This window comes from Panicum virgatum, chromosome 5K (assembly GCF_016808335.1).
Source record: "Panicum virgatum strain AP13 chromosome 5K, P.virgatum_v5, whole genome shotgun sequence".
NCBI lineage: Eukaryota > Viridiplantae > Streptophyta > Magnoliopsida > Poales > Poaceae > Panicum > Panicum virgatum.
The window spans coordinates 33,283,480-33,305,766 of record NC_053140.1 but is presented as its reverse complement, the minus strand read 5'-3'; the positions used below and the strand labels follow the sequence as shown (position 1 = coordinate 33,305,766).

General features: G+C 47.4%; 3 protein-coding genes across 4 annotated transcripts; all 3 read right to left on the bottom strand.

Annotated features, from left to right (window-relative positions):
- Window positions 1-2,238: 2,238 nt before the first annotated feature.
- LOC120709863 (transcription initiation factor TFIID subunit 4-like) lies at window positions 2,239-2,778 on the bottom strand. Its single transcript, XM_039995498.1, has one exon. It carries the CDS (start codon window positions 2,776-2,778, stop codon window positions 2,239-2,241), a length of 540 nt encoding a protein of 179 aa, XP_039851432.1.
- A 5,724-nt stretch (window positions 2,779-8,502) lies between these two features.
- On the bottom strand, window positions 8,503-14,451 carry LOC120707155 (peptide deformylase 1A, chloroplastic-like). 2 transcript variants are annotated; one of them, XR_005688840.1, is made up of 6 exons: window positions 13,996-14,451; window positions 13,776-13,865; window positions 12,397-12,464; window positions 11,976-12,252; window positions 9,229-10,980; window positions 8,503-8,888 (listed from the first exon to the last, which is right to left on the bottom strand). XR_005688840.1 is itself a non-coding variant. In XM_039991969.1 (5 exons), exons 1-4 carry the CDS (start codon window positions 14,443-14,445, stop codon window positions 12,012-12,014), a joined length of 849 nt encoding a protein of 282 aa, XP_039847903.1. In that variant the 5' UTR covers window positions 14,446-14,451; the 3' UTR covers window positions 8,503-8,888; window positions 11,976-12,011. The 2 variants fall into 2 exon arrangements, 1 of the variants encoding a protein (XP_039847903.1); XM_039991969.1 differs by lacking the exon at window positions 9,229-10,980.
- Window positions 8,730-9,627, bottom strand: LOC120709861. Its single transcript, XM_039995496.1, has 2 exons — window positions 9,229-9,627; window positions 8,730-8,888 (listed from the first exon to the last, which is right to left on the bottom strand). The coding sequence occupies exons 1-2, from the start codon at window positions 9,625-9,627 to the stop codon at window positions 8,730-8,732; spliced, it is 558 nt and encodes a 185-aa protein (XP_039851430.1).
- Window positions 14,452-22,287: the final 7,836 nt, after the last annotated feature.

Sequence of the window (22,287 nt, the reverse complement as noted above, 5' to 3'; positions counted from 1 at the left end):
GGAGGGTACTGGAGAGACCGCGGCTCTCCCTCGGTGGCGGAGAGATCGCGGCCTAGGACGCCATCCGCCGAGTCACCATGGGATGGATTGCCGAGGATCCCGATGGATGACCGGCGGGTGGTACACCTCCGGCTCGGCTCGAGGGGGAGCCTGAGGAGGCGGCGACGGCTCCGGTGTCGGCGTCGCAGGAGCCTCCGAGCAGGAGGCGGCGCCGGTGTCGACGCCGAACGACGCCGGTACACCTGCACCGGCTCAGCGTACCGCTACGGGCGCCGGGTTCGGCGCCGAGCGACGCCGGTACACCACCTGCACCGGCTGAGTACCGCGCAGGTGCAGGGGAAGGCACCGGAGCCTCGCGTGGGCCGCGGGAGACACCGGGTCCGTGCGCGGCACGACCGGAGGTCCAGGGGCCGCACGTGGCTCGACCGCGGGCACCGGGGCCGCGCTTGGCGCAGCAGGGATCGCCGGAAACGGTGCCGGCGTGCCGGAAAAACTTGCAGGAAAAGGACAGACAGGGAACTGTGTCTGAACCACCGGGTCAGTCGAAAACAGACTCCAGCTCGGGGTCAGGAGGTGTAGAGGAGGTAGAGTAGGGGAAATCTGACTCGTCAAAGACGACGTGTCGGGAGATCAGAATGCGGCGAGAGGTGAGGTCAAGCATCGGTACCCCTTGTGGTCAGGGGAGTACCCGAGGAACACACAACGAGTCGAGCGGGGCGCCAGCTTGTGAGAAGCGGTGGCGGAGGTTTAGGGTAACACGAACCCGACCGAAGGTGGTCGTAGCGAGGAGGGGTACCGAAGAGAGCGTGGTGTGGAGTGGGAGCAGGAGAAGCAGTGGACGGAAGGCGGTTGAGCAGGTAGGTGGCGGTGTGGAGGCTCTCAGCCCAGAAGCGCGGAGGCAGAGAAGCCTGGATCAAAGGTGCGCACGACGTCGTTCGTCGTGCGAATCATCCGCTCAGCCTTGCCATTCTGAGAGAGGTAGACGGACAAGACATACGCAGCTGAACACCCCAGACAGGAAGAAGGAACGGGAGGTGGAGTTGTCAAACTCCCGCCCGTTGTCACACTGGACGGCCTTAACGGTGAGGCCGCACTGAGTGGACACCCAGGCAAAGAAGTGGAGGAGGGTGGGGAAGGTCTCAGACTTGGCACGCAAAGGAAACGTCCAAGAGTAGTGCGAAAGTCGTCGACCACCACCAGATAGTACTTGTAGCCAGAGAGGATGAGTACAGGGGAGGTCCACAGGTCACAGTGAACAAGGTCGAATGCATGCGTCGCATGCGAAGAAGAAGAGGAAAAAGAGAGCCGAACATGACGACCGAGCTGGCACGCATGGCAGAGGGACTGAGCGGGAGCCCTAGTACCAGAAACATCGGTACTACGACCGAGCTGAGCCAGAACATTGCGGCCAGGGTGACCAAGACGGCGGTGCCAGGTGGTGGAAGACGGCGTCGCGGCAAAAGCAGCAGACCAAGACGCCCAGGGCGAAGAAGAATACGAGAGTGGTGCAGCGGAAGAAGGAAGGCGAAGGGTGTAAAGGGGCCCCGTGCTGTCACACTGGAGTAGCGGACGCCGGGAGGCCGAATCCTTTACAGTGAGGCCAGAAAATCAAACTCGATGGAACAAAATTGTCAGCTGTAAACTGACGAATGGAAAGAAGTTTATGAACCATCTGAGGAGCAACAAGGACATTGGGAAGACGAAAAGAGCCAGGAGCAGAACCCACGGCGGTGACAGGAAGGCATAGATCCTCACCAACCATGAGTGGAAGGACAAGAGGGGTTTGGGGGTCGAACATAAGGAGGATACCGGCATGTGGGGTGGTGTGGGAAGGATGCACCCGAGTCGGCAATCCACTCAGTGCTGACCGGCGGCGTCCCGCCCATGGCGCTGAAGGACTGCGCGAACAGGGGAGCAGCTCCGGCAGTAGCAGCACCGGCGGCGAGCGGCTGCCCGCTGAAGGCGTTGGCTGCGAACGGCGCGACCGCGGGGGACAACCCGAATGCAGGCCACGCGGCGGCGAGGGAGGCAGTGGCCCGCGCGGAGTCCCTGGGCGCAACGGCCTGTGCGGCGCACGTGGCGGCGAGGGAGGCAGCGGCCCGCGCGGCGTGCGCGGCGGGCGCGACAGCGGCAACAAAGGCGGCGGCGGCGGCCAGGTCTGTGGGCGCGACGGCCTAAGCGTGCGCGGCGGGCGCCCGCGCGGCCTGCGCGGTGGGCGCGCCCTGGAGCAGAGGAGCGCTAGGGGGCAGCGCGTGGCCAGCGGAGGCACACGCGCCCTGGGGCCACGCCACGCCGTGAGCAGGGGCGGCGGCAGCCCAGGGGGCGGAGGCCCACGGGGAAGGCGGCCCTAGCGGCGGTGGTGCGTCCCCTGCGCCACACGAGGCCGGCCACCCGTCCTGCAGGGGAGGCTGCAGGGGCAACTGCAGAGGCCCCGGAGCTGCAGCACTTGCGGTCTGCAAGGAGCACGGCAGCTGCGCCTCCACAGGGCCTGCGGCGGTCGGGTCGCGCCAGGAGCCGCGGCGCCAGGGGCGGATCTGGCGCCAGCAACAGAGGAGAGGAAGGAGGCCGCGGCGGCGGCGGCCATGGGCCGCTGCAGCTCGGGCTGCAGCTGCAACGAATGTAGCTGGACGCCCCGCGCGCCTGCGGCACCCCCCAGCCCTGGCCCTGGCCCATGCAGGGAACCGGCGGCGGCACATGCAAGGCGGGGGCCGCGGCGGCGGAAGCCAGAGCCGGGCTGCCCAGGCCCTGGCCCGGGCCTACCCCCAGCCCGAGGCCCATGGGCCTACATCTAGGTCGGGTGGGGCGGCCCAGTGGAGGGCGCAGGGCAGGGGAGGGGGCGCCGCCCAGGGGAGCAGCAGCCCAGGGGCCTGGGCGGCGCCCCTGGGTGGCGGCGGCGCAGGAGAAGGGGTCCCGCCCCTGGGTGGCGACAGCGCCCAGGGGGCAGGGCCCCTAGGCAGCGGCGGTGGCGCAAGTAGTGCGCCAGGCGGAGAGGGGAGCGGCGGAGCGACGGCCACGCGAGCAGGGGAGCTGGCGGCCGGCCCGGCAGGAGGAAGAAGGGGCGGCCACGCGCGGCCAGGCAGGGGCGCCGCGGCCGGCTGCAGTGCGCGCAAGGGGCGGCGGCAGGGGCGGCGCCAAGGGCCGGCGGCAGGGGCGGCGCGGCCATCCAGGCGACGCCCGACGCCGCGCAAGGCACAGGTGCAGGGGAAACGGCGCCCAGAATAGGGGAGGGAAAGGAAGAGAGGAGAGGGAAGGAAGAGAGGGAAGGGAGGGGGCGGCGGCGGCGGCCATCCGGCCATGGTGCCGGCGGCGGCGGCGCCGCCGGCTGGTGGGAGGAGAAGAGAGCTAGGCGTCTGATACCATATTGGAGAGAATAATACTTGTATTCCTCCAACCCTAGAAGGGTGGGTATATATAGTACCTACACATGGGCCTCTAGATGAGCCTCTATACACATGGGCTCAATATACTCCAACAGTCATAACGATTGCAAGTTTGCAACTGCAACCATCATGGTGATGGGAGTGGTAGTAGTGCTACTCATGGAAAGGGGCTGGGAAAATTCAGATCCACTGGTTTAGGAACAAGGGATACATGCTTGTGGAAAGGTCTCTTTATCTACAGTGGCAAGTTTGAGACTTATGGGTGATATCTGAATGTGGCAGCAAGCAAACAACCACAGCTAGTAAACCTATTCTTCCAACCCGATCCACCTAAAATTATAAATTACAAAAGACCTTAGGCATTCCAGCCTTCATTCATGTCAAGATATTGGTAGTGATCTCCAAGAAGCTAAAATGAAAGGAAGCATGCGCTCAGTGTGCAGTTCAGATAGACCCTCAATGGAGTATAACTCAACATTAGATGGCAAACCACAGTACTGTTCTTTCATCAAAAAACCTGCTAGGAATCAGTGGCAAATGGCTGAATACTAGCAGGAAGAATAGGAAATAAAATGCTAAAACAAACTATCATGTTTACTAATAATAAAAATGTAAAAGCATGCATGTCAGCTAGTACTTGCAAGGGACAATGAAAATGTATTATGCAGAATTCAACATTTCATCAGGATTTGTAGTACTTGGGAGGCAACTCCACTCGTGGGTGGTAAAGGGCCTTAAAATTTTGCCTAGGTAATCTAAGGGCCAGGCTCTAATCTTATACAAATTTGAGCTAAAAATTAATAAGGGCCAAGTTGGATTGTGAAGGGACTACTAGGGTCATGATCCATTACCACCCCGGTGCATGCAATACACTGTCCGTACAAAAATTTAAAGAAAGATGTTAGAAGGTTGAATAATGCCATTAGTGTTCTATTCAAAACTAAACTGGTCCAATTCAGTTAGTTAAGAATGGTAGCCAAGTTTGATGCAAATACGCTTGGAGAAGAAGCAGAACAATCCAGCATGTTTATCTATGGTTATCATTTGGACAAGGCAAGGGTACTCATAATTGACTACTGCCTGACAAAGCCTGGAGAAAACAGTTTTCATTTTTTTTGCTCTTCAATTTGGGCCACTGCTATTTACATCTATGGCACCTTGGAGTAGAATGCATACCATGTTTAGCTCAAACTCAAATATCTTTAAAACCATTATCTTAAATTTCTTTGTTATGTTTTACTGCATTTATCTTCTTTTTTCATATTGTGGGTATGTTTAGTGGGTGTGGCGCGTGGGTGTTTAGGTCTCTGTATGACTCCTTTCTCTACTATTAATACAATGATACACAGCTCTCTTGCGTGTTCAAGAAAAAAAATTGTACTATTGTCAGCTAACAATAATATATGAATTTTAGATTATTTATCACCAATGTGCTGGGCAATAAGGTACGCAACAAAGGCAATCTCTCACGGCACATTTATCACCACTGCTCTTGCACAAATAAATTCTAGTTATACACACGCTTTTCTAGTCACAAGTTCTATGTTGCTGACTTGGCATTTTTCTCCACGTGCAGTGCAAATCAATAACCTTTCTCTCCATGCTTTTTCTTCCTTTTCTGTTGCAATCATGCACTTAACATGTATAAAATTGAACCCTTGTGGCAGTTAGTTGTATATGCATATAAGGCCAAACACGGAGGTGCTGACAGTTCAAGATTTATGAATTGGAGCCAGATGTTTATTAATCGAGAAATGATATCTAATCCATCATTAGAAAGTAACATGTACAAGACCCCTAGCAGCGGGTTTGAAGTCTAGGAAGAAGGTGACCAGATTGGTTCTCATCAAGTCACAATAAATTCCTCTGGTAGAATATATACATATTCTAGTAGAATGACATTAGGAAGAGTTAATAACCTCTGGTTGCCTTTTTCCTGATAATTTTCATAATCAGCTCCCGGCCTGACATCCTCTTAAACTAACAGCACACAGAAACTTTGGAAAAGACTGTAAAATCCAGGAACTAGTGCATCCTAAGGTTTCCAGTTCCAGAAGTGTACTTTCTTAATTCTTAGATATAATCAATGCGCAGGCATTGCCGTTTTTGAAATGGCAATCACGCCAAGCACCAGCAGTCCAGCACCGACAGAATTGATCATTAAGGTTTATCACAACAAGGCATGGAAGCAAAACACTACCACAATCAGTGTGTAAAAGCGTGCGACATCAAGGCAGGGAATCACAAAAATTGCGTTCAACCCTCTCGATGCCCACATACAGCAAAAGCGTGAGAACATGAGTGAGTAAATAATGGATCTAGCCCCAAAACATAAGCACACACGGTGATCAGGGCCGCCGAAATCTAAGAGAGCTGGACAGTCATGGAAAAAGCAAAGCATCTGGGTGATTATTGCTCGGGGTAGTAGATGGGAGGGAGCGAGCGAGCGAGCGAGCGATTCGTTACCGACCGGAAGAGCGGGATCTGGAGGATGATGAGTAGGAAGTAGGCGCGGGAGGCGTAGAAAGAGATCCGGCGGCTCGTCCACCCGCCGCCCACCCGCCGGCGCTGCACCTCGATCGCCCCCGGCCCGGCCGCCGGCGGCACCGACGAGCTCGACATCGCCGCCGCCGCCGCCCTCTCTCTCCTCGTCGGTGGCGCCATGGCTCGCCTGCACCGCCGGCTTCCTACCTGCTGCTCTCGTTATCAGATCATGGTCGTGACGAGCCAAGCCAAGCTTAAACAACGGGTCCAACGGATCGGATAGATTAATAATTATAATTAATTAATTAAGCTGTCGCGTCAGCAGGTTTGATGACTTGTTGGGCTTGTTTGAGGGGGGTGGTTAGTGGTTACTGATTAGGCCCCAGGTTTTGGACCGGACAAAAAGGCCGGCGGGGAAAAAAATAGATATCATTTTTTGATACAATACAATTTTGTAATATAATAATGTTGGCTATCTCTCTATAGGAAGGATGATTTGGAGCTCATCACATTCATCAAGACCGCCCATAAGTTCAATACTTGTGCATCGTTGATTTGGTGTTTGATCCAACGCCTGAGATCACTTTAAAGGAAAGTATTAGCACAAGAAAAATTCTCCTCTCATCCCTGCTCAAGACGTCACTTGAGAGAGATAGGAAGAGCAGAATACACAACACAACTAGAGAGAAAGGAGGAAGGAGGAGGAGGTCTCCCAGATTTGGTGTCTTTGAACTGATTTTTGGAGGGTCAAAAGTGTTTGGGTTTGCGCCAAACTTGGTTAGCCTATTCTATACTTAGTACTTCGATCTGGTCACTTGATTTGAGTATTGGTTGAGCATAACATCATATTTGAGGGGTTTTATCACTTCGACTGACTGCAGTTTCTGCACATAGTAGTTTTGTTTGGTATATGACTAGTTCGGGTGGTGAAACAATATCCGATTGAGCTGAAACTTTATCAATGGTTAGGGGACTCATGAATATACTTGTCTACTAGAATTTTGTGCACAATAGACATGTGGTTTGTGAGATATGAATGAACTTATTAACGAAGAGAGCAGAATCTGTGACTTCTTTGATTAACAGTTGGCATACCACTTGCTAGACAAATTGTGGTAATTGTTATTGATAAGTTTGCATCATGGTGAATGTGTTGCTGCTTGTGTAATCTTCTAGATGTCCTTGAGAATACTTGTAATCATTTGTTAATTATAGTGGAAGCTTAGAGTGGATAGGCTCGTGAGTTTTTACTCCTCACATTAAGAAGGTTTTTCCATGTAAATTGTTGTGTTTTTTGTGCATGTGATTGTTATTATTCCGCTGCATCCTTGTTGGCAGATGTTATCGTTAATGTTTGTCATAAGGTGATAGACTAATTAGTGCGTTGCTACTGCTTTTATCCAGTGGCCGATGACTGGCATGGTAAAGTATGGTCATTGCCATGCCTTATTTCTTGATAAATATACTACACATTTATCTATCTATTTATTTTTATACTCTTATACTCTAGGAGACAATATGTGCTCAATTCGTTCTCCGCTACTGCTTTTATCCCAACATGAGGCGGTATGGAAATATAGTTGCGGAGGAACCACGTGTCTCCTTCCTAGCTATAGCTAAACTTCCACACGGATGAAGGATCTAGCATCTTAGTTATTCTCTGCTTACACGTTGTTTGTTGTCTCGCCGACCGATCGCACTAACTCTCACGAAGACATTCTCTTTTTTTCTCAAACACGCAGGAGAGCTGTGTATCATTATATTGATAGAAGAAGAAAAGAGTCATACATAGACCCAAATACACCCCACACACCTCTTAAGATCACGGAGACATTCTCGTTTGGTAAGAATGGGTGGTAACTGGTAACGGATCATGATGCTAACTAGTGTATAAAATTGTATAAAATTAGAGCAGCCCAGCCATCTAGGCTGAATTTTAAGAACTTTTACCACCTATCTTCTTGGTTGGATACTAAAATATTAGCATGTTAAAATATGGTATGCTAATTTTTTTTACCTTGACAAGTTTAGAATAGCACTTGATTAGGTATGCTATTTTTCACCTTTAGCTAAATATAAGTGCCAAAATTTATAGACTTAGTGATCGATGGAATGAAGTCACATGGTTTGCTATCACGATTCACGGGCATCAAATTACACGCCCAATTTCGTTGTCTTATCCGGGATAGGAATAGGATCATAGGATACCATTAGCGGCATCGTTCTCTTACCCATCATCCCATGTTGCTCAGCGTGACAGCATCGACTTCATGATCACCACACCCTTCCCATTGCGGTCAATCACCCATCTGGGATCACATTGCATCTCAACAACCTTTTGACCGAATGATGGCATGAAGGGCTACTGTAGATTTTTCTGATTAAGTGACGAACACATGGCCGCCCTTAGTGCAAAAAAGAAAAAGGGAAATCCAACTGGAATTTCGTATGGAAAAAAGTAGAACAGCATGCTAGACTACAGTGCTTCAGCGTGACCAAGTCATGCTTTACAGTGGCCCTCCCTATGGGCTAATGCAGACAACAGATCTGCCGATCAGGAATCTTACAACGTGAACTTGACCGGGATCGCTGCAGCTTGGCAGGCCAGAACTGCCCCTCAGCAAAAGTACACACCACCGAAGCAAGCACTCTTTATCATTGTTTCCAACTGTTAATTTAGTCTACAACAAGGGCGCCGCAGTACGGCCCCACGTTCACCCTTCAGCAGCAAGTTGCCACTCACAAACAATGATTCAAGTTAGCTCTTCAGCTCCAGGCACCAATATTTTACAGGTGTTGATATCATAGAGCTGGACCGACCGAACCCTTCATCATGGGCGCAAAAAGTCATCTCATTACAGGGGCTCAGGATGCCAACACTTTCCTTATCTTGGTCTTGAACAGCATCACGATGATTTTGTCCATGGAGAAGTAGAGGAAACAGCCTCGGGAATGCGTCACAAAGGAGCCGTAGCTCGTGCCGACGATGCAGTGCCACGTGGGCCCATACACTTTATCAAACTCCTGTTGGATACAAACAAAAACTGCATCAGATGCCAATTCATATTTTTTATTAAATAAAAGCTAATTTATAATAAGCGGTCCTCTGAAACACAAAGTAAATGGAATAGCAACAATTTAAGATTGAAGGCTATAAGCAGATTAGGTTCATACTGCCCAAGCCAGAAAACATTAGGACTGTTTTGATTTCAATGCTAGCAGCTTGTTACAGACAGCTTAATTGGGCAATTTGCGAAGTTTGATTTCACAAAGAACTCACCCGAAAGACAAAGGAAAAGAAAGAGAACAATGGATGCTCTTCAGAAGACAAACCAAGACAGATCACTATAGGCAATACGCTTACCTTCTTCACATCATGGGCCAGCTGCCTTGAACTGAACTTGTCCAAGCTATCATGGGATCGCTTAGCGCACCGGAAGGCATGCAACTGCATGAACGGTGGCATGTCTGCAGCCATGACCTTCACCCCGAGCACAGCAACAACTTCTTTCATGTTGATCTCCATCTCCGGCATTGATCTCCTCCCAGGCACGATATCAATGCTCTTTCTCTGCTCCAGAGCGGACACATGCACTCTAGACTTCTCAAGGCAGATGCCTTCATCCTTCTGTACGACAGGAGGATTTGGAGGCTTAGCCTCCGGAACAACAGGATGCCTTGACTCCTTCGAGGTTCCCCTCCACTTCCCACCAAACAGCCACTGGTCCGCCCTCGTCCTCCTGCTGCCTTGACGAGCTGCCATTGCCAAGCCTGCTAATATCTCTGCTACTCAACTGGTTATTGGCTCTGGATCTGTGTATGTGTCTTCCTAACACCATCTATATAGCAGCATGGAGAATGGCACACGCAAGCGGAATCCTATAGTCCAGGCACTAATTAATCGATGGATTATGGGTTTGGATACTCTGCAATGAGTGGGTGGGGGCAAGGGACAAAATTTTCTTTTCTTTGAAGAGGAGAAGAAACATAAAGAAAGCCGCAGACCATGTGCAGGTTGCCTTGTTCTGCGCTACGGTGATGGTGCCCTGTACGATGGAGAAAAGCTAGTGCATAGGTGGTTAGCTGCTGCATCAAGGCCAGATTTGAAGGATCCTAATCCTTAATCATTCTGACAGAAAAGGAACCTCAAGTCTTCAACCACCTCACTACGTAGCTCAATTAGTATATTACAGATTTACAGGTGTCTAGTAGAGTTAGAACCTAATTTTGTGATATTTCTGCCAGTCCATGGCAAGCTTCTTATCCCCAGGAAATGAGTTAAAAACTTGTCTACATTTTGCAAATGCTTAAAAGTGATGAGTGGTTATCTCACCCTTTCTCTATCACTAGCCATATATAGCCCATCAATTTCATGCAGTGCAGCCTATTTTACAATCAGACTTCAATGATGGGACTACGGAACAGAAACAAATCAGAACAAATTATTGCACAATTAGCCGGTATATCACAGGAAAACATAAATAAAAGGAGAAAATGCTAAACAATGAACAAGTTTCTCTCTTGTAGTCTGTTCAAAATGATATGCAAAATGAAACCATAGCAGCTCCTACGGATGGACACTTAACAAGTTAAAAGTCAAAGTCACATTTTTCTCTTTTAACTTTATACTCATTGCATTTAAGAATCATGATAAAACAAACCTCAACTGCTCACTGCAACCAGATTCAGTGTTCTTTCTGCTCCATCATTCCATGCATCTATTATGTCAAGGATACAATAGCCTAATTTCATTAGTTGTGTTCCCTGTATTATTTATCTTATTTCCTTTCACAGGGCTATCAGCTGTCCCTTTCTGCGATTTTAAATCCTGTAGAATTACACTAAATAGATGCTATCTGCTTTGCATCCAGTAAAGCATAACATCTCAAGAACAGGAGCACACATCAGAACAAGTGTAATTTTGCATGTTAAGTTGATGGCTATGATTATAGTGGAAGATTACATTTATCATCTGAAAGCTCTTCTATATTTTTAAATACGACCTGCAAATTAATGCCTCTGAAAAAGTTCTCCAAGTTCTGTAGCCTTCCTAGTAAGAATGATTGAAGGAAAGTAATCATTCTGTTGCCCTGATTGTATGGAGCCGTCTAAATGCCTGCAAGAGACATCGGAAATTATTTATTTTTGAGGGGCAACAAAGTCTCATGAGATCGTATTTGTCTAGAAAATTCTTGTCATTTGTAAAGTGTATTTTTGGTTAGTGCTACTACTAAGTATCAATCGTTTTCTATATTCTCTCTTAAGACCACCTTCACCATACCAAATCTTTCCAAAAGTCTATAGTCCAACTGACTCACCTTTGACCACCCACCAATCTATCTTTGATACAGATATATGGAATTTAATATAGAAAGTATTATATCACAAAAGGTTGCATACTCATTTTGGTTCTGAAACCATAAACTACACGACACAATGATGCTGAATCTATCATATGGTTCCTTCTGATAGTTTATTTCTTCGAGTACATTAAAATTCCAAGCCACCAAAGGGGACCAATCATATAAAGCCAATCCAAGTAATAACATAGTTTACAGTAATCCATTGAAATGACAAGAATTAGAAGTTCAAGAATGTCACAAAGATGATGAAAACAAAGCGCTAAACAAAACGTCTAAGTTTAGTTCTAGAATGCCACCATATAAACTACTTCAGACCAAAATATAATTCGTTTTAGGACTGGGGCATTTGTGTTATTGCCCCTACTTAGTTGTGATTTTGCCCTTTACTATTCACAAGTCAATGTGAAAACTAAAAAAATGAGGGCAAAACCACAATTGCACTTCAAAGCAGGGGCAAAAACACCAAAAAAACCTTTAGGATTCTGGTCAGTCGAACTTTTATACTTAGATTAAAAAACATAATTATGTAGATTACGCTGATGCTATAGATTCGTCATGAAAATACTATGCAGATGCCCACTTATAGTTTGGATCAGAAGGTACGTAGTAATGATTCTCATATTTCAATACGAATGCTACTGTTGGTTGGATGGTTGAAGTGTTGAGCAAAGGCAACAGTTAGATGAGAAGCAAAAATGCAATATTGTACAGGAAAAAATATTTAAGAAAAAATACGAATGGCAATTACCTCTATTTGATGAGGAAAGATTGCAAGCGATCCACATTATCTTGCACCTAGTGGAGGGCATCCAATGGGAAGCGGCAGATCCAAGTTATCAACAATTCTGAAAGTCCTTGGGACCATCTTGTCAACATACAGAGTGCCTTCTAGATGGTCACATTCGTGCTGAAGGATGCGTGCTTGCCATCCTGAGGCCTGTACCTTAATGGGGCTGCCATTTCGGTCCAAACCTGAAACTTCAACATCTAGATGTCGCTCAACAACCGCCCTATATCCATCAACACTAGCATCCCCATAAAACAAGTATTAGAGCATACACAATACAATGCAGTAAAATGCAATCCAGCTTTTATATACACAGTATCTTCAGATATGAACTGCCAGTTACAACTGACAATATTGCAGAAAGAAGCATTCGAATATATACCTCAGACAACCCTCGAAGAAAAGTGCAGTTCTTTTACTAGTGTTCTTAAGCTTGGGATTGATAATAACCTGTGTTCATGAAAAGGAAAAGCACAGGGCATGAGAAAGTTCCAAATGTTTAAGGAGCCAACTCCCTGTATGCCATTGGAATTTGACCCGTTACCTTGTGTGCCACTAAAATTCTACACTTCCCTCGAGTGCCATTGTTTGAAATTTACACTCCCCTCAATGCCATTACTATCAATCTCGTACCCAAATATCACCGTTCCATCTGTAATTGCCATCAAAATAAGCTTGAAATGTCATTGTTGCCCCTCCTTACACTGACGAGACTGGCCCACACACAGACGCTCCAATTCCCCATCGAGTTAACCAGTCATCCAAATGGATCCCCCTTTTGGCTCTCTTTGGCCTTCTCCCATCCAAACTGATAGGTAACTCAAGTTGATTACACATTGTTCTGGTCACTGGTACATTTTCACATTTTTGGGTACTAAGTTAATAAAACTCTTAATTTGCATATCAGCATTGTGACTCCAGCCAACCTGAGGTACTCTCCATTGAGTACCCTTTGCCTTCTTGTCAAACTGCACCACCGGGTCCAAGCATTCAACAGAGAAACAAAATGCACAAGGAAAGGCAAAGGCTGGGAAGACAAAGGAAAGGAAGGCAAAGAAGCAGCAAAACATGGCACCGCCTAATTGTCCTGCAATGTGCACCAGAAGCAAGGCCCCTGGCAGCCCAGCAATGAGCACTAGAAGCAAGAGAAAAATTCTGATCTAAATATCTAGCTTTGGCTTTTGGCATTATTTTGCTCAGTTTGTAAGGTCTGTATGATGTGGTTGTGAAATGAGCTTTGCATGACTTATGCGATGAGAAACTAAGACTCATATGACCTGTGTGATGAAACTCTTAATGTGTGACAAATTGATAATGAGCCATTGTATGTGAGATATTTATGTCATTTGTCTAAATGCGAATAATCATTTATGTCAATCATTTGTAAGCCAGTCAGCCGTTTGTAAATCATTATTTCTGTTAATCATTTTTAACTCAGTGAGTCATTTGTCATTTGTGTCAGTGTGAATGTCAGAATTTTAAGTGCATATGAGGTAGCAATGGCAGGAAGGGAACAAGCCAAATTTTACTTCACTGCCATGGGAGGGGTAAAAGAGTCATTTCCATGGCAAGTTACCTGCAATCTAACAGTTTACTGGCATCAATGGCATTGAGGGGAGTGTAAATTTCAAACAATGGCACACAAGGGAAGCGTAGAATTTTAGTGGCACGCAAGGAAACGGATCAAATTCCAATGGCATAGGGAATTGGCTGATGTTTAATGGGCAATGAATGCAACATAATGTGGCAAAATGTACTGACAAGAAGATCAAAAGGACGGCGATCTTGCGCTTCAATGTCCTTCTTGGGTGCATAACTGATGTACTCTTGGGTATCCTCCAGAACAATAATCTGTAATTCGATGATTAACCATGACAAATGTAACTTTGTTTGAAACAGCAAAGCAATTTGGTGACTAATGGGGTCCTCTTGATGATTGAAAACAAACAAACATGCTTCCAAGGCAAAGAATTAGACACACCCTGAAAGGGACGCCAATCTGCGGAGCTGCAAGGCCGACGCCGGGGGCCTTGCGCATGATGTCGATCATCCGGTCGATGACGCCCTGAACCTTCTCGGACGGCAATTCACCAGGCGGCACCTCCTGTGCCGGCTCATGCAGCACGGGGTCACCGGCCTTCACGGTTCCCGGAGTCACCATCATCGCCGTGGCCGCGCCGCCGCCCTTGCCGCCCAACAGCCCGGACAGCCAGCCCCCGCCGGCGTTCGTCCTCACGCTTCGCCACCGCCTGCCGCTGGCCGCACTAGCGGTGACTGCGGAACCAGTGAGCGGCCCGGCGGGGGCGAGGAAGAGGGTGGCGGCAGCGGCGGCGGAGAGTGGGCGGAGAAGCGCAACCATCTTCTCGGTGTAGATGGCAGGGCCGTCTGCGGCTGGATGGACTGAGGAGGGGAACCATCTTCTCGGCAGCATGACGTGGCAAATGGGCTGGGCTGGAGAATTTACTTGGATGAGGCCCAAATAATCCACACATGCATTCTTTTGCTCATCAAAACTGCATTCAGTTCAGGGCGTAGCTAGGAATTCATTTTTTCCATTGCTATGGGGGCCAACAGTGCTAATTTAGCTAATATTTTGATCAAATTCAAAGCCTTTAGTGTAAAATTTTAGATCATAGGGGGCAGCTCCCCCCCCCCCCACCCCCAGCGCAGGGCTACGGTCCTGAGTCTATTTATATCTATCTCCTTGTTGACAGTATTCATTTCTCACAACGCACAGCCCAGCACAACTGCAAAAAAAATTCTTCTTTATCTAGAGTTTCTTCTAAAACTGCCATACGAGTAGTTACAGTAAAAATAGGGTATCTTCATGTGTTACTCCTTACTCTAGAATATTCCACGCCTGTGAGCAGTCCCGCTGCCCTGAGTCTGACAGTGTCTCCACGTCAATCGATTGAGATATTAGTTCTCTCTCAATTACCTTTGGCCGCCGTTGGATAGTTGTTCGGCACCGTATTCTATGGAAATCAACCCTCTTGCGCAAACTATGGAAACTCTAATCAAGGCCACATGATTCTCATCCAAGAGCTAGGAGTACATGTAGTCCTTTGCTTTCTAGGTTTTGAGCTGGATCTTTGGGAGATCCCTTGAAACATTGCTGGCTTTCTGAGTCAGGCATTGCCATTGTAATATGCTCGTTACGCTTTCTATAAAAGTGAGGCTCCTTATCTTCCAAAGTGACCACATGGCCTGCACAGATGAGTAATAAAAAGGTGCAGGGAGTAATATGGTTATTGATTAACTGTCCAACAGCTTCTCCTTACTTCTGTTACCTTGGGTATTTTTTTCATTCTTCCAGTCCCTTTCATATATATATATATATATAATATATATATATATATATACATATATATATATACATATATATATATATACATATATATATATACATATATATATATACATATATATATATACATATATATATATACATATATATATATATACATATATATATATACATATACATATATATACATATATATATATACATATACATATATATATACATATACATATATATATACATATACATATCTATATACATATATATGTATATACATATATATGTATACATATATATCTATGTATATGTATATATGTATGTATATACATATATATATGTATATACATATATATCTATGTATATGTATATATGTATGTATATACATATATATATGTATATATGTATGTATATACATATATATATGTATATACATATATATAGTTCCCATTGGGATATGTTATACATCAGGTCTTCTTCGATACAAACACGCTTCAAATTATTGAGATGGTTATGATTGCTTCTCAGCTTCACTCTGATTCTCTCATATTATTGCTGGCCTGCAAATTGGGCCATCTGAGTTGCACCCAAAAAGAGAAAAGATGGCATGTCAAAAAAAGCATGACCCAAAAAAAAGAAAGAGAAAGAAAGGAGTAGCCATGTCTAAAAAAAGACAGGGATGATTCGAGAAAGAAAACCAATACCTTAAGGAGTAAGCCACATCCATCCATCCATCCACTCATACACTTGCACTTTTTGATCGAGATTGCATGACTTGTTTCTCCATGGATCCTCTCTTTGACTTTACAATATATGGAATTCAAGTACGCCCTGTTCTTATCCTACCTCGAGCTCCACAAAGGTTTTGTAGTAGTAGAAAAGACCGAAGGCAGTTACTGCCCTGGTGAGGATAATAAAAGTTGAGTGCCTCGAAAGAGTCATCCTGGGGACATTGCCATGTTTTCAAAAATCTTTCAAAAAATATCTCCAGATGGATTGCAGATCTATGAGCAAGTATGTCGTGGTGTGGCAAACCACAGCCGGGTGGCGGAATGCACCCGCCTAAGCCCAGAGGGTGAGTACTCGGGGGTTAGCTAGCGACTAGTTCGATCTCGCTCAAGAACACGATGAACACAGCCAGTTAGAGTGGTTCGGGCCGCCGGAGCATAATACCCTACGTCCACTATGTTGTATTGCTTGAGTCTGGGTCAGACTGGAGCTGAGTCCAGCGTGTGTCTGAGTGTGCTCTAGCGTGCTTGTCATGTACAGCGAGCGCCTCTCTTTTATATCTCAAGGGAGGCGCATACATGGCCGTTGGGTCCCCGACAGATGGGCCCATCGATGTAGTACAAAATAACGTACTGCTCATACATTATGGCGTCGCAGGCGAAGGAGATCTCTCCCCTGGATTTCCTTGCCTGCTCCTGGAATCCCTTGTTCAGCGCGTCCAGGTGCTGTCTTGTCGGGACGGCGCCAGGCGTAGCAAGCGGCGTCGCCTGCCACGTAGCTGAACGGGCTGCGTAGCATGCGGCATAGGAGGCATGATGAAATAGAGCCGTGCCGTCGTATCCAATTAATGCGGCAGACGGCTCTGCGCGGGTGCAGCGCAGGCGGCTGCACTGTGTACCTCAGTAATACGCAATCTACAGTGAGGTCTGACAAGGTCTGACAAGGTCTGCCCCGCGAGCCGCGTCGGCAGAGCACGCCTCAACCCCCCGTATTGAATGCGGTGGGTGGGCGAGCCTTCCAGCGGAAGACTCGCGCCTGCGCCCACGTAACACGTGGTGGCTCCGGACCCCCCCGGTGGTATGTTAGCTCTACGCGCGTGGGAGGTCCGGACGGGCGTGAGGAGGTTCCGGACCCCTATGAGAGGTCCGGGATCTCGGTGGCTGGCTCGGAGCTTCCCTTCCTCGGGGACACGTGGCGTCTCCGGACACGTCCCAGAGCGGGGAGCGGATCCGGGGCCGTTGGCCCGGTGAGGTAAGAGCCTGACCTGTGGCCCCCGGTTGCTCCGCCCTTTACCGCGTAGTACAGATGACTACGCGGGTCCTGTCTTGCTGCAGTAGAAGTGGGTATCCTTGCTATAGGGTACCGACAAAGGAAGTACTACTCTATGCACCGTTCTGACTCTCAACAGCCCAAGACAAGGAGACAGCTAAGAAGCCCCATGAAGGAGTAAGGTAATTGTGCAAACGTATGATAGCCAACTTATTTAAGCTTATAGATAAATCTCTTTGCTCCAGACTATGACATGATAGGTAAGGTACGAGTCAAAGTGATTTTTTGATCAACAACCTGATTTGTCCTACTTTGCTCGGGACGAGCAAAGGATAGCTTGGGGGATCTTGTTGATGCTCACTAACGACCATTTTCAGACGTCAACTTGATCAGAAAATCATGAGAGTTTGCATTTCTTACACGCATCTTTATCCAATAAAGTCTCTAAACCACACTTTTACCTTCTAGAAAATGCAAGTTGTGCTTTTGAGCTAATATGCAGGTTGCAAGCACACTTTGGCCCGACATAAAATCACAGAAATTATCAGAGCACCGATTCAGACTCAAATGGATCAAGTGTAGCCCAAGAACCCAGTTCAGACCACTCAAGATAGTCCAAGACTAACAGGGTTAGGACAAGGAGATCCAGGACAGCCTGCTGGACGAAGCTGGGGGCGGTTGGCGCCTCGGGCAAGCTGACTGACCTACCTGGTCGGCCGACCTAGCCCGTGGGCCCCACCGCCTCAACCAAGCCAGGTGTCGCCTCCTCATAGGTCCTCTAGGTCGATTCTGCAGGTTTCACCCCGTGGCTCCCTGCTATAAATATAAGGGGGGTAGAGAATAGGACACACACACCACACCTCACTCACATATTGCTTAGTCTTTAGGCTTAGTGGAGTTTAGGAGAAGTCTAGGAGTCTTTGAGTCGCCGGATCTGTTCGAGAGTTCTGGTATGGGTTCATCTCTAGCTCTCTCTTGTAATATTCGGTTGTTTGTAATAGAATTAGACTATGGTTAGCGATATCTACTTGAAGTATGTTCTGAGTTATTGGATATATGCTCCTTGACATGGTTGCATTATTGTTCAATACTTGCATTGCATGATCGTCTTGTGCTTGTGATGGTTAACATATCGGCCTTAGAACTCTATCAACTGCTCCAGTATTCGTATGTTTGCTCTAGTGTGATGTCTGTCCATCCGGAGGGTGGGGGCTCCCCGCGGGACACTAGAGTATCCCTTACTAGTGTAGACATGGTGTCTAGATTAGCTAAGAGTTGCTGGATGTCAACTATACCCACGGTTTGTAGAGGTAGCCGGCAGGTGGTTACAGCCCTGTTCGAGCCCTAGTAATCCTCCACGTTCGGTATGGAGGGTAGGAGGTACATAAAGCCGCAGGGGTGTACGGGCTCCTCCCGTTGCTTCGATAGCGGTATCCCTATTGTGTATTTTAATCTCTGATGATATAACCATAAGATGGCATAGATATAGCTAGCCTAGCATAGTTGACTCGAGCTCTAACTTCTTCCTTGCTCCCGGCCTAGAGCATCTTTTATCTTTTCTTTCATTTATTTATCAAGAGGATAGTTTGTGTGTGTGTCACACTACCTCCTACTATATTCTATATCTTACCCCCTGTTTATGCATGAGAATATCCCATCTAGATAAAGTTCATCAACTAGTCTATATCCCTTCACTCACCGCCTTCCCTGCGGAAATATAAATGACACCCCGGTATACTCCCGGGTAAAATGCTACAGCGGTATTCCGTGCGCTTGCGGATTTATTCGTGGTTCATGAAATACTGCCACCCCAAAATTGGCGTCTGCGGGCGTCATTGCTGCTTTTCCGGTGGTGACATTGGTAGGCGCCAACATAGATCTGCCCCTACATCTAGATGTAGATAACTGTGGTTCTCTCCGTCTGGTACCTGAAAGAAACTCTATCTTATCTTACTAATTACTAACTGTATAAAAAGGACACAAAATCTAGTAGACTGACGCTAGTAATACATATAATTACTGCCAATATGGTACAAGTAAAGTATTTGTTTCTCTATTTTGACCGGTGACTTGGGCGAATTACAAATAGATATAAAATAAAAAGTGTTACACTTAAGAGTGCCCACAAATATATATAATACTTGCAAGTATATTTCTAAAAGGAAATAAATCATCTCTGTTTTATGAAATTATGAAGAAACTATCTGTGACTTTGGATAATAGAAATTTGTTAGCTAACTTGGGGAAGGCCACATCCATCATAGCTAAGGTAGCTTCACGTACACTACTACATATATGGTCATCGCAAATGACCTACCAAACCGGCGGTGATGATGCTCACTCATCACCGCCGGTTTGAGTTACGAATTGGTGGTGATAGATTTACGGGCATCACTGCCGAGTCATAACAGATTTATGGGTATTATGACCCGGTGGTGATGTCCATCACAGATATTTTGAACTCCCTCATCCTCTTCCTCGATCGTATCCTCTCTCTCTCCTACCTCCCTTCGATCCCCTTCTCCGTAGCTCCTCCCCAACCTCCCTCCCTCCCTTCCCCTCTGAAAGCATATAGGGAGAAGCTTGTGTGCATCCATTCTTGGTGATCAGTTCTTGCTCAAGTGAAGGCCCTAGCTTGTTACTCTTGGTGATTGGCATCAGCTAGGCGATCTTGGTGATTGAGATGCTTCTTGCGGAGCTTGCCAAATTGATTGTGGGATCCCGAAGAAGATTGTACGTGGTTTGAGGTCCACCACGCCGGGATGGTGAACGAAGACTCTTAGTGAGCACCCTCGTCTTGGTGACTTGGGAGATGACAAGACTCTTAGTGAGTGTCACAACGTGGATTAGGGGTGTGTGCCAACACATCGACACCACGGGAAAAAATCCGGTCGTCTCTTGCCAACTTTTTACATTCAAGCACTTACTTTCATGCAATTTATTTATGTGCTTGACCCTAGAGATCATAACTTAGCTCTACCTTACTTAGCTTTATATCTTGTTGTATCCTTTATAACTTGTGTATGTTGCTTAGTTAGCCGGTTGGTGAATTGAGCCTTACTAGTATTGCATAGATTAATGTTGCTTTATTTTGATTTAGAAATTTGAAAAAAGCCCAATTCACCCCCTCTTGGTCCATCGATCCTTACACCCTCTCCCCTCCGAGCTCCTCTCCTGAGGCGCTGCAGTGGCGGCGCGAGCGGCTCTACAGCGAGGTGCGGACAGCGCAGTAGCGACGACGTGGGGTGCTCTGCAGCAGCAGCAGCGCGGGCTGCACGGGAGCGGTGGTGCGGATACTTGGCGGCGCGGCGGCGGTGGAAGTGGCCGCTGCTCCCCTCACCCTCTCCTGTAGCGAGGGGTGGCGGCGCGCGGGTAGCCAGTGCACTGGGCTTTAGTAGCCACCGCACGGGCAGCTGGATCAACCTTGCCCACTTCCTAATTCAGCTCGCTGCGTCGCGACCTCTTCTCCAATTCATGCGGCGGGCGCTCGGCGGGCAAGCGTGGTGGAGTGGTGGAGTGGCGCCCGAGCAGCGGCAAGGCAACGCACGGAGCAGCGACCACCTAATTCATTTTTTTTTGTGATGGAGCAACACCGCTGGGTCTAGAACCGGCGGTGATGGCCCTCCCCATCCCCATCGAGTTAAATCCAACGCCCCCTAAAACAAGCGGTGATGGCTCATTTGAACCGGCAGTGATAGAGGGCGCTGGAGTAATGTATTGTTGCATATATCTTTTCAAAAGTAAACATAATGGTATTTGCTACTTTTCGGTTTGGTTACCATAACCATTGAGAGTCATTCACACTGTTCGGTTGCGGCTGCCGTTCAGACAGCTACAGCCCAGCCGCCAATTAATGGAGTAGCCGAACAATGTGATAATAGCAAATAAAAGAGTTTGCTAGAACTATTAGTAAAGCAAGCTTGCTAGATAGATTCACCAAACACAGCATGCTTAGCAGAAAGAGGTTCTTTCGCTAGATGATGGGCAAATGGGCAACCACACCATGGCCTTTGTTGCTTCTGCGTTGGCTACATGAGGATCTTGTTGTCCACTACTGATAGGACAGACCGAGAATGCGTCACATGCACCACTTAAATTAGGTTATGCTAGGTCAGCCATCCGAGTACCCGACTTGCTTGGTTGTGCGCAAGACACGGTCTTAGCCAAGTGCAGAAGCACTTAAATCTGGGACTATGGAAGCGGTTGGTGCAATGGAATGATCGTCACCAATAAGTAAAAGTAGTGGCATTGTCTCTTTACATATCCTCCTTCCCTGTCTGATCAGTTATGGATGAAAAGGTATAAGTAACTCGCATTGGAAGTTTTATCTTTTCTTTACACGGTTTGCTGGCTCGAAACTCGCATTGGTCATTCTCGGAAGGCTAGGCGATTGGAGCCACCACTACCACCACTAGTACTACGTGTCTTTGTAAGCTACTCGAGCCGTAGTCTTCGGATTGGGAGGAGGAAGGAGGTCGGAAGAGTAGGCCAGTTGATCGCTGCTCTGCGTACGAAGAAGAAGGCCAACAGAAAATGCAGGAGGACGGGTCAGGAGAGAGATCTCTGTCCACCAACTTCCGGCCACTGACACCTAGCCATGTTGTTCGATCCTTCATAATCACCTGACAAAGCACGAAAGCGAGGGGGCTTCTGAGCAAGGTTTTGTTTAGGAGCGGATCCAGCGTGGGGGCAGGGGGCTCAAGCCCCCCTACCACCAGAAACTACATGGGAAGAAGAAAAGGGCTATAGGAAAGGGTTTTTTTAATCTCAAGCTGAAATTCGTTCACACAGATAGTCAAACTCAGAAGTTGGAGAGCGCTACTAAGACCATCTAACCAAATCAGCTAGAGATCCATTCCCACCTAATGAAATAGTAGTATTGAACACCAAGTTGTTACACCATATTTTAATTATTCATGTTTTCCGAACTATTCAAGGCTTAACTGCCAATGATGTATGCTTAACCCAGTAGAT

Bases quoted from the DNA above. Each gene is read 5' to 3' on its own strand.
- LOC120709861 (XM_039995496.1), bottom strand. From the start codon at position 9,627: ATGGCAGCTCGTCAAGGCAGCAGGAGGACGAGGGCGGACCAGTGGCTG. The intron at 8,889-9,228 runs GTAAGCGTATTG...TGTATCCAACAG, and splicing joins TGGCCCATGATGTGAAGAAG to GAGTTTGATAAAGTGTATGG.
- LOC120707155 (XM_039991969.1), bottom strand. From the start codon at position 14,445: ATGCTGCCGAGAAGATGGTTCCCCTCCTCAGTCCATCCAGCCGCAGAC. The intron at 12,465-13,775 runs GTCAGTACATTT...TCATGAACACAG, and splicing joins GCCGTCCTTTTGATCTTCTT to GTTATTATCAATCCCAAGCT. The intron at 12,253-12,396 runs GTATATATTCGA...TGGGGATGCTAG, and splicing joins TTCTTCGAGGGTTGTCTGAG to TGTTGATGGATATAGGGCGG.
- LOC120709863 (XM_039995498.1), bottom strand. From the start codon at position 2,778: ATGGGCCTCGGGCTGGGGGTAGGCCCGGGCCAGGGCCTGGGCAGCCCG.